General features: G+C 42.7%; 1 protein-coding gene across 9 annotated transcripts in view; it reads left to right on the forward strand.

Moving 5' to 3' along the window:
- EPG5 (ectopic P-granules 5 autophagy tethering factor) overlaps nt 1-12,166 on the forward strand; it is an 85,543-nt gene that overhangs the window by 18,102 nt on the left and 55,275 nt on the right. For 8 of the 9 annotated variants that reach the window (XM_061450543.1, XM_061450545.1, XM_061450544.1 and 5 more), the window contains 6 exons: nt 788-861; nt 3,072-3,180; nt 3,693-3,807; nt 4,389-4,539; nt 5,458-5,613; nt 5,955-6,112. In XM_061450543.1, the coding sequence (XP_061306527.1) occupies nt 788-861; nt 3,072-3,180; nt 3,693-3,807; nt 4,389-4,539; nt 5,458-5,613; nt 5,955-6,112 (763 nt within the window). The remainder of the gene's footprint in view (nt 1-787; nt 862-3,071; nt 3,181-3,692; nt 3,808-4,388; nt 4,540-5,457; nt 5,614-5,954; nt 6,113-12,166) is intronic. The other variant, XM_061450550.1, reaches the window with a different exon arrangement.

Below are 12,166 nucleotides of genomic sequence, written 5' to 3' on the forward strand. Positions count from 1 at the left end.
CAGAGGGCCTCAAACAGCAGCAGATTTTGGGAGTGCTCTGTAAGAAAAGGAAAGAATATTCAGTCTTGAAGCAGCAACCATATATAAGAAAAGTGAGATTGGAGGTGACTGTGATTGATGTGTAAGGGCTGAAGAAGAACAGATTTCTATATCCTAAATAGTGAAATGGGACTGGTTTCCTTCAAGAGTTTATTAGTTGCTAATTTTAAGGTCAAGGGAAAGAGCTCACTGCATAGATCAGAGGGAGTGCAGATATCCAAAGGCACCAGGGCATTCTTGCAAAGAGCATTTTTTCTCCTCCAAGGAGGGAAAGATGTTGGAAATATAGCTGTAGGGAAAGGATTGCAATTACACAAAGAGGGGAAAAGTGATGAAATAAAATAATAGAATATGATCACTTAGGTTGGAAAAGACCCTTAAGATCACAGAGTCCATGTGTTAACCTCACATAGCAGGATCCTAACTTCCCCTGTGCTCAACATCCCATTTCCCCTGGTGCCCAGCAGTACATGAGAAAGAGAGAAGCTGTCTTTTTTTGTGGAGCTTTTGATAGTTATTTTTCCTTTGCTCCTTTAATTTCTATAACTACTGCTTTTGAATAACTGCAAATATTTTGTCATAGCAATACTTTCTTCAGGGTGTGGGTACTGTCTTGGACAGATACTTTTTAGTATGAGTGAAAAGACAGTGGAAAAAGTGAAACTCAAATTTTGAATTTCTCTGATAAAACTGATTTACCGGTTTTTTGGCTTATTTTTATTTACTTAGATTTTTTCAATAATTTCAGATCAAAGTCTTGGATAATCCATCAGGTGTCTTTCATTTCATGCAGTCTCTTGCCTTGCTTATGTCTCCTGTCAAGTAAGTATGAATATGATTTTATAAAATGTTCTGATCATTTAAGAGTAAAAAACATGATGTATGAGCTTGTAAACTTTGAAAGTTCATTACAGGCAGTCATAAAAGCAGGCCTGAGTAAGAAACTTGCAGTTTAAATAAAACTGGTTTTACTTATTCATCTTAAAACACAGCCCTGGCTGTTTTGTTACTGTGAGCTCTTGGTGGCCTGTTCATTATACTGTCTTGGCAACAAAAGCACTTGAATGAAGGGCTTGCTAAACTGGTGTATTTGCTGGTTGGGCTTCTTAATTTATTTTTCATTTTTTTTTTTTTTTTTAGGTCTATAAATGATGCTTGTTGCTTGGAGAAGCTAGTTAATGAAATCAGTCATTAGTGAAAGCACTTATGTGCTTCAGATTAAATATATAATTTGCCTTCCTCTCTGGCCAAGTTTTAATGACAAAGAATCAAATTGTTGGTATTTAGAGCTGTCATAGTGATTTTGATACCCTGACCCTGAGTTAAGTGGGAGTCCTGTCTATTGGAAGCTATTATTTTGGAGAGTTTTGTTTTCATGTTTCTTGTCTAGAGCTGCCTGGAGAAGCAAGTGTTCTGAGGGCATGAGTACTGCCAGTGCATTTTGGTGCTTGTGTTTTGAGCAAGGGCTGACTTAAGGTGTCTGGAGTGATGCTCTCAACTTTTGATACTATAATGTAGAGACCCCCACAATGGCTGTGCTTACTGGTAAAAGAGCTGAGGCTTGTCTGTTACAGGTGCTGCATGTCAGGGACAAATTTGAATACTGAATTTGGTTTGTGAGATCAATATCTTTATATAAATATTTTAAAAATAAATACAAGTTTTATTGGAGTATTAATTTAAGATCTGGAGAGTGATACTATGCTGGAGTTTTGTGGCACTTTCTGCGGTGTTCTGCCAATAGATTTCAAGTTGCAAGGAAGTTGGTTGTTAGGATTTTAACTTTTATATAACCTTTCTGGGCATTTATTTAACTTTCTGTTCTCTCTGAACAGCTAAGTATTTATATGGTATAGAATCTGAAGGTCAGTATCCCAGACATGAGATGGCCTAGTACATGGAACTGAAGCTGGCTTGATGTGAGGCAGCTCTTTCCTGGAAGATCATTAGTTGTAGCTCAGCATACATAGGTCTAGTCTTAACTGGCACTGATGTGGTGTCCAGCTAATGCAGCTGTGAATATTGTGTAGTGGAGCACTCATCCTGTTTGACTTAGTGATAGTCCTAAGTGATTATTGTAGAGGACATCTTCTGAAGAATGATATCCTTCTTTTGATTATTTTTTTTTTAAAGGCATTTTCTTACACATGTGCAAACCAGTGTTGTTTCTTGAATATGTACCTGTGCTTCTGTACATGGCTGGTAACGATTTACATTGCTCAGAATATTGCTTGGAAGACCATTTGCTGAATACAGCAGATTTGTTTGAGTCGTGAAGGACCAAGGTTATCTTAGAATCATTTATAATCGTGAAATCATTTAGGTTGGAAAGGACTTTTAAGAATACTGGATCCAACCTTAAACCTAACATTGACAAGTTCTCCACTAAACCATGTCATTCAGCCTTTTGGTGAAGAAACTGTTCCTGATTTCCAGTCTAAACCTCCCCTGGCACAGCTTGAAGACATTTCTTCTTGTCCTGTCACTTGTTACTGGGGAAGTGAGATGACCACCACCTCACTACGACCTACTGTCAGGCAGTTGTAGAGAGCGATAAGGTCCTCCCAAGCATGCTCTTCTCCAGGCTAAACCCCCCCAGGTCCCTCAGCCGTTCCTTATCACACTTGTGCTCCAGGCCCTTCACCAGCTCCATTGCCCTTCTCTGGAGCCTCTCCAGCACCTCAATGTTCCTCCTGTAGTGAGGGGCCCAGAAGTGAAGAGAGGATTTGAGGTGTGTCCTCACCAGAGTCCTGTATAGGGGGATGGTCACTGCCTTAGTCCTGCTGGCCACACTATTGCTGATACAGGCCGGGATGCTGTTGGCGTTCTTGGCTGCATGGGCAAATTGCTGGCTCATATTCTGTTGGCAGTAGACCAACACTCCCAGGTTCTTTTCCATTGGGCTGCTTTCTGACATAGCTGTTAATTGCTTGTTCTTGTCTTTGTTTTTCTAATATCTCCTCCTAAAAAAAAAGATGACTTAATTCAGAATTTTTAATTTTCTGCAAACTTTATTTTTTACCTCAAATCAGAAATCGGGTGGACTTCATGTGCCATATGAAACCAACTGAAAGGAAAAGTTCCTCTTCATCTGGGAAAGAATCTGGGAACTGGACCCTGGTAGATGAAGGAGGAGAAGAGGTGCAGCAAGCAATTTCTTTCTCTTTTTCCATTTATGCTTTTGCTCAGCTTATTGTATTGATTTTTTTTTTTTTTTCTGAAATGGAGAAAAAAAGCTGATTTCTCTCGTTAAATAACATGATTCAAAACTTAGATCTGTTGTATTCTCCTTCTATCTCTGTGATATAACTGTAGATAGTGGAGCTTCCAGAATGAGTGTTACTGATAGGATTTGAACGTTTGAGCTGTTGTGTGCGAAAGGAGAATGGCAGTAGATATGTGTTTGGATAACTTCCCTTCAGAAAGTGTGTTGGACTAACATAGCATTACCTCTAGTTCTGTTCCCTAACTGATGAGGGCTTTTATATAAGAAAATACAGAGAAGAGGAATTTAGGGGCTTGTAATGTGGTAAGGAGAGTTCATTTGTGCTTTTTTTTTTTCTCTTACAAGCAAAATGGAGTTAGCACAATAGCAATGCCCTTTTACAATGTTTTATTGTAAAGCTACTTAAAGTAACTGTATTTGTCTGTAGGATGAGGATCCTGAAACAAGCTGGATTCTGCTTTTGGAAGATGATTTAATTGCCCTGTTGTCACAGTTTCCATTTCATGAACTCTTTCAGCAGTTCCTTGGGTTTAAGTCTGGAGGTAAATAAGCTGCTAAAGAGTTATTCATTTTGCTTACACTAATTGATTAATGATGAAAACTGCTAAGAATGCTGCTGCATTATGAGAGTCTGAGTGAAGTAAAAATGAAACTGTGCACAGCTCACAGACTAAATAGATGAGACTTACATACTTATAGCCATACTAGCATGCAGAACATTAGAGTCCTTTCTCTTAGTTTTAATCTGCTTGGTAGTTATACTCAGAGATGTGCTTTCAGAAATAATTTTGCTCCTTTGCCTCCTAGTTGAAATGTTACTGTGATTTTTCTCTAATTATTTAGTAATTCTTTCTTTTGCTGAATTTCTGGACAAATACAAGAAGATAATTGCATGCTACAGGTCTTATAATAAGCATAGTTTCATTTTTACTTTCACACTTAACAGGTATTAATAGTTTATTTCATAAACAAAACATAAATTTCAGTTCACTAGGTAGCTAGCAAACAGCTGTTTGCCAGATCTGTGGTGAATTGTTTCTTTGAATACTTATTAAGTTACTTTAAAAATCTAGAATGCACACTTCTTTTTTTCTTTTTCCTTTTTTTTTTGTCTTGGTTTTAGGTGCTTATTTTCCTGAAAAAACAACTCCCCAGGAGATGATGAAGATTTTTGCATTTGCAAATTCCTTAGTGGAACTTCTGTCTGCAGGGTTGGAAACATTTAACAGAGCACGGTACCGACAGTTTGTGAAGCGAATCGGTCAGCTGATCAAGTAAGGCAGTATTTTCTCTGTGACATGATTAAATTTTTTCATACAGTTCTGGTTTAAAGGGTTTTAAAGAAACCCCAAACAAACCAAAAGAAATAAAAAAGCCCCAAACAGGACTTGGGTAGATTTTGCATTGTGTGTTGATCAGTTTAGTGATGGCAGTTTGGTAATCTGTAATTTCGGGGTCCTTCAGTCTAAAACTGGGGAATTGCAGAATCTAAATGCTGTTGGTACAAATGAGCCGAATGAGCTATGGAACACCAGGCTAACTGCCATCAGGGCTATGCTTAGGCCTGTCTTGAGAAGACACCGAAATCCACCAAATAGTTTCTCAAATCACTCCTTTGTATAACAAATATGTTTGTTTTCTGTTGTCCAGATTTAGTGCTTTTAATATGCTCCTTGGAAGTCATTTGGTTGAAGTAAGCAAATGTCATTGAAATCTAGGAGTTGCTCTTTATTTTTAAATCTCTAGCAGTCACTTTATATGGCTTGCATGAGTGTGTTTTCAAAGAAACAAAATCCTTGCTTTTCTTTGTGTTTATTAGAGAAGTAACTTTCTTAGTGTAATTATTCCTGTATTAGATTTTTGCATGGGCTGCCATGTAGGATTAAGTTGGATGGGACTTAGAGCAACTTCAAGGTCTCTTCAACCCAAACCAGTCTGTGATTACCATAAGGCTCCAAACAAAGTTCATACACGAACTAGTTTGGTATAACAGAATATTATGCATTGTTTGCTTGCGAAAACAAGGAAGGAAAACACAAGAATTTTAGATTAATGCTGTTTACATAGAAATCTCTGGAAACCAGAGGACAAAATGTTGAACATGCCTCTGATCTAGTCACGCTTGTCTATGTTTTCATACTATGATGACATACTTAATGATTCTTGTTCCACTTGTTTGTGCTGCTATGTAGGATGACACTTTGTCATGTGAGTGACCACTGGGCCCAGTATGTTAGCAGCAATAAACAGTATGGATCAGTAGCACACCCCTACTCTGTGGAAAAGTTGCAACTGGAGTTTGATGAGCTGTTTTTTAGAGCTGTTCTACATGTTCTGAAGGCAAAAAGGTAGGCTATCTCATGGGATTGATACTGGCTTCTCCTTGGAGGAGTTTCATATTTGAAATGGGGAGTTGGAGTGGTTTTAAATACTTAATGATTTAAACAACACTCCAGTATGCAAGACTTTAGCACACTGGTAGCATCAAGATTAAGAGGAATTATGCCTTGAATTTTAGCACCTGACAGAAGCTCTTGTTCAGTTCAAAATGAGGTTAATTCAATTCGAAATAGCAAGACACATCCTCACATTTCTAATTCTGTTACACGGTGGAGATATGTGCATATGTCTCTTTTTAAAATGTTGGGATTTATTAGGATGAAACTGTTTCTATCTGCCTCTTCCACAGATTGGGAGTCTGGTTGTTCATGTCAGAGATGCCTTATGGAACTTTATCCAGCAATATGCTTTGGAAGCTCTTCTTTGTAATGCACTGTGCGGAGAGTGAGAACCTGGAAAAGCTCTGCTCTACTTTGCAACCTGCTGACTGCAAGCAAAGACTCAAAGGTAGAATTCCTACACTTAAAACCAATTCTAATCGATTTGGCTATTGCTGCAAAAGCTACACATTTAATTCTCTGCAGGTTCTGTTGTTAAATGGGTCCAGAGGTATTAGAACTGTCTTGAGTAGTTCATGGTCTTCCAATACTTGTGTGCCCAAACTCTCATTTTTAACAGGAATTGTTGGATCTACTGTCCTTTTAGCTTTTGTTTAGGTACATTTTATGTATCTTGGTATCAGGTCCCATCTTGACCTTTGATAGTATTTGGTCATATAAACACCCCAGTCCTCCTTTCTCCCCTGTTCCCCAGACTTGCTAGTTTTGGCTTCAGTAACTTACAGTGTGGGAGATTGTTGTGTTTTAAGCTTAGCTGTAACTCAGAACCACGCAGACGCTCTCTTACTTCCGGCCTCTTCCTCCCCCCGGCTCTCAGAGGGATGGGAAGGAGAATCGAAAGAATGTAACTTCTGCGGGTTGAGATAAGAACAGTCCAGTAACTAAGGTATAACACAAACAACTGCTACCACCAATAATAATAACGATAAGGGAAATAACAAGGGAAGAGAATACAACCGCTCACCACCTGCCGACCGATACCCAGCCCTACTGAGCCAGTGATCTGACCCTTCTGGGTAACTGCCCCCAGTTTATATAGTGGGCATGACGTGCTGTGGTATGGAATACCTCTTTGGTTAGTTTGGGTCAGGTGTCCTGTCTCTGCTTCCTCCGGCTTTGCCTCCTCCCTGGCAGACCATGAGACTCACAAAGTCCTTGGTCAGACTAAACATTAACTATGCAGCAACTAAAAACGTTGTTATCAGCACTGTTCCCAGGCTGAAAGTCAGCCAGCTACTGAGAAGGAGAAAAAATGACTGCTAATGCTGAACCCAGGACAGAGACCTGCTTATCTTCCACAACTACAGATGTTTCCCTTACCTCAAGCCTTTTTTTTGAGGCTTTTCTTCTCCTATATGCCAATTTTCTTTCTGTTTTCCCCTTGACTTCTGTCTTGTATTGATCTCCACAGTGATTGTGGTAGCTTTAGCTATAGCAGAGTTATTTAGATGCCAGCTGGAATGCTGCTTTCACTGTGCTGCTGCCTTCATGGAAAGTATTTCAGGATTTGATTGGCAGGGAAACAGGTAAACAAAGCTGTAATTCCCTGCTTCACAGCCTCTTTGCTGTCTTCAGGGAGAGCAAATCTCACTGTCAGTTTTACTTTTCAGCTCTGTGGTAATGCAAATAGCTGTTACCACATCAACCAAGTCTTTTGATGGAGAAGCAGAAGAAAGTGGTGATCTTTAGGTTATTGAGTGTCTTGACTCTGTGCAAGTTCAGCTGACATAGAAGGTGATTTATGCAGAGTAGGAGGGAGATCAAGACTATAGTTGTGTACACTTTGAGGTGCTGATCTGATTAGATTTGCTACCCAAAATAGTTAGTTACATGCTTTCAGTGAGACACTTTTTGTTTTTTGCAAGAAATTTCTACTTCATCTCAAGGAAAGAGAACGGAATACAATGTGGTGGGTTGCAGCTCTGGCAGTAACAAATACCAGTTTGTTTTGTTCAGGCTTTGTTCTGCTTTTAGCTAACTTTCATGTTTCAAAGTCCTTTATATGCTGATGCATGGTATTTTCTGTCCTCTTTATTCTCCTTGTTCGGTTATGTCAGCACAATACTATTTGTCACAAATGTCTAGACAGTGAATATCACCAGTTCTTTCAGTGAAATCCACCTAATCTGAAAGATCTTCTTCTGACTGACACTAATATAATGCTGACTTAATTTCCTGTAATACATACTCTGTAAGACCATGGCATTAACATTCTCTTGGGAGAAAACATTTTGTATTGATTTCCCTTCCCAAATGAAGTTTGAGAAATGTTAAGAGTGAATCTACAGCTGGTAGCAAGCCTTGGTAACTGATGGAAGGTTTAAGCTTACATATGTAGAGGTGGGAGACCGGTTCCTTTTAAGGGATAGGTAGAAATAGCATAGTAAAATGGAGTGCAGTGGTGGAGCTGCACTTACTAGGATGACTTATGAACTTTGAGAGCCACCAGATACAAAATAAACCTGTGGGGATATATGGGAAGTCTGGTTACTTGACATGTTCTCGACTGGACTAAATATTAATAAACTTAGAATCATAGAACAGTTAGGGTTGGAAAGGACCTCAAGATCATAAAGTTCCAACCCCCTGCATGGGCAGGGACACCTCACACTAAACCATATCACCCAAGGCCTTCTCCAGCCTGGTCTTGAACGCTGCCAGGGATGGAGCATTCACAACCTCCCTGGGCAACCTATTCCAGTGCCTCACCACCCTAACAGGGAAGAATGTCCTCCTTATATCCAATCTATACTTCCCCTGTTTTAAACTTTAACCCGTTACCCCTTGTCCTGTCACTACAGTCCCTAATGAAGAGTCCATCCCCAGCATCCCTATAGGCCCCCTTCAGATACTGGAAGATTGCTATGAGGTCTCCATGCAGGCTTCTCTTCTCCAGGCTGAACAGCCCCAACTTCCTCAGCCTGTCTTCATACAGGAGGTGCTCCAGTCCCCTGATCATCCTCATGGCCCTCCTCTGGACTTGTTCCAACAGTTCCATGTCCTTTTTCTGTTGAGGACACCAGAACTGCACACAATACTCCATGTGAGGTCTCACAAGAGCAGAGTAAAGGCGCAGGATCACCTCCTTCGCCCTGCTGGTCACGCTCCTTTTGATGCAGCCCAGGATATGGTTGGCTTTGTGGGCTGCGAGCACACATGGCCTGCTCATGTTCATTTTCTCATCAACCAATACCCCCAAGTCTGGAACAAGTCCAGAGAAGGGCCACGAAGACGGTCAGGGGACTGAAGCACCTCCTGTATGAAGACAGGCTGAGGAAGTTGGGGCTGTTCAGCCTGGAGAAGAGAAGCCTGCGTGGAGACCTCATAGCAGCCTTCCAGTATCTGAAGGGGGCCTGTAGGGATGCTGGAGAGGGGCTCTTCATTAGAGACTGTAGTGATAGGACAAGGGGTAATGGGTTAAAACTTAAACAGGGGAAGTTTAGATTGGATATAATGAGGAAATTCTTTCCTGTTAGGGTGGTGAGGCCCTGGCGTGGGTTGCCCAGGGAGGTTGTGAATGCTCCATCCCTGGCAGTGCTCAAGACCAGGCTGGATGAGGCCTTGGGTGATATGATTTAGCGTAAGGTGTCCCTGCCCACGGCAGAGGGGTTGGAACTAGATGATCTTAAGGTCCTTTCCAACCCTAATTATTCTATGATTCTAAGTCCTTCTCCACAAGGCTGCTCTGAATCTCTTCTTTGCCCAACCTGTAGCTGTACCTGGGATTGCTCCCACCCAGGTGTAGGACCTTGCACTTGGCATGGTTAAACTTCATAAGGTTGGCATCAGCCCACCTCACAAGCGTGTCGAGGTCCCTCTGGATGGCATTCCTTCCCTCCAGGGTATCAACCAAACCACACAGCTTGGTGTCATTGGCAAACTTGCTGAGGGCACACTCAATCCCACTGTCCGTGTCAGCAATGAAGATGTTACACAAGGCTGGTCCCAACACCGATCCCTGAGGGACACCACTCGTTACTGGTCTTCAGCTGGACTCTGAGCCATTGACCGCAACTGTTTGCGTGCCGCCATCCAGCCAGTTCTTTATCCACTGAGTGGTCCATCCATCAAATTGATGTCTCTCCAATTTAGAGACAAGGATGTCATGTGGGGCAGTGTCGAATGCTTTGAACAAGTTCACGTAAATGACATCAGCTGCTCTACCCCTGTCCATCAGTTCTGTAGCCCCATCATAGAAAGCCATCAAATTGGTCAGGCAGGATTTTCCCTTAGTGAAGCCATGCCGGCTGTCACCAAGCACCTTGTTGATTTTCATGTGCCTTAGCATGCCTTCCAGGAGAATTTGCTCTAAGATTTTGCTAGGCACAGAGGTGAGACTGACTGGTCTGTAATTCCCTGGGTCATCTATTTTCCTCTTCTTGAAAATGGGGGTTATATTTCCCTTTTCCAGCCATCGGGAACTTCACCTGACTGCCATGATTTCTCAAATAGGATGGCCAGCGGCTTAGCAACTTCATTCGCCAGCTCCTTCAGGACCCACAGATGGATTTCATCAGGACCCATGGACTTGTGCACAATCAGATTTTTAAGAAGGTCTCGACCCAGATCCTCTCCTACAGTGATCCCAAGGTCTTCATTCTCACAGTCCCTGCATCTGCCTTCCAAGACTTGGGTGGTGCGGTCAGAGCCTTTGCCCATGAAGACCGAGGCAAAGAAGTCATTAAGAACCTCAGCCTTCTCCAAATCCTGTGTAGCCAGTTCTCCCGATAGCTTCCTGAGGGGGCCTACATTCTCCCTGGTCTGTTTTTTATTTGCTATGTACCTGTAGAATCCCTTCCTGTTATCCTTAATATCCCTAGCCAAGTTTAATTCTAGCTGGGCCTTAGCTTTCCTAACCTGTTCCCTAGCTTCCCAGACAACATCCTTGTACTCTTCCCAGGCTGCCACTTGTTATAAGCCTCTTTTTTTCAATTGAATTTTCCTCAGGAGCTCCTTATCCATCCAAGGAGGTCTCCTGGCCCTCCTGCTGCTCTTCCTTCTAGTTGGGATGCAACACTCTTGAGCACGTAGTAGGTGATCCTTGAATATCAACCAAGAGTTTTGGGTCCCCCTGCCCTCTAGGGCTATATCCCATGGAACCTTCCTAAGCAGGTTCCTGAAGAGGCCAAAGTCTGCTCTTTTGAAGTCCAGGGCAGTGAGCTTGCTGCACTCTCTTCTCACTGTGCTGGGGATCTCAAATTCGAGCATCTCATGATCACTGCATCCAAGGCTGCCCTGGAGCGTCACATTTCCAACGAGTCCTTCCCTTTTGGTGAGCACGAGGTCAAGCATGGTACCTCTCCTTGTCGGCTCGTCTATTACTTGCAGAAGGAAGTTGTCTTCCACACAATCGAGGAGCCTCCTGGATTGCTTGTTCCAGGCCATACCGTCATTCCAACAGATGCCAGGGTGGATGAAGTCACCCATGAGAGCAGGGGCCTGTGAGCGTGAGGCTTTTCCTATCTGTCTGTAGAGTGCTTCATCCGTAGGTTCTCCTTGATCAGGCAGTCTGTAACAGATCCTCAATGTAATGTCTCCCATAGGTACATTCTCTTTAACCTTGACCCACAAACTCTCTGTGGACTGCTCACCTGTCCCCAGACAGAGTTCCATACTCTCCAGCCTATCCCTAACATAAAGGGCAACTCCCCTTCCCCTCCTGCCAGGCCTGTCTTTTCTAAAAAGCCTGTCACCTTCCATTCCAACACTCCAGTCATAGGAGCCATCCCACCATGTTTCTGTGATGCCTGTTATACCCGCGTAGATGTGCACACATCTCTAATTCCTCTTGTTTGTTCCCCATGCTACAGGCATTTGTATAGAGGCATCTGAGCCGAGCTCCAAATGAAGCCGGCTCATTGGCTGGAGCGGCTGGAATGTATCTACATTGCTCCAAGCATTTAATATAGGTGCTGGCAACTGGCTGGGTGTGTTGGGATGGAATGATGCCCCCCTCCCCCAACACATCTATTTTAAAGCCCCCTTGACCAGTCTGGCAAGCCTCCTACCAAAACTGCTCTTTCCCTACTTTATCAGACCAGCTCCACCAGCCCCCACTAGACCTGGCCTACAGATTTGGGTCCTGTGTTCAGGACTCCCGAACCCCTGACAATGACACCGCCCTTTTAACCATTTATTAAGCTGGCTAATCCTCCTAGCTTTTTTTAGGTCCTCCCCTGTATCCTGGAGAATTGACAGAAAGACTATCTGAGCTCCAGAGCCCCTAACCACCTCCCCCAGGGCTCTGTAGTCCTTCTTTATGTTCCCCAGGCTACTACTATCTATATCCCTAGCACCCACACGTATCACCAGAAGTGGGTAATAGTCCATGGGACTTACTGGAGCAGGCAACCTCTCTGCCACATCCCTGATCCGTGCCCCTGGTAGGCAACACACCTCCCTTGAGACAGAGTCAGGCCGACAGACGAGTGCTTCTGTCCCT

The sequence above is a fragment of the Pezoporus flaviventris genome, unplaced genomic scaffold (genome assembly GCF_033815535.1).
Source record: "Pezoporus flaviventris isolate CSIRO_AGI_PZ_B2104156 unplaced genomic scaffold, CSIRO_AGI_Pfla_v1 ptg000010l, whole genome shotgun sequence".
Taxonomy (NCBI): Eukaryota; Metazoa; Chordata; class Aves; order Psittaciformes; family Psittacidae; genus Pezoporus; species Pezoporus flaviventris.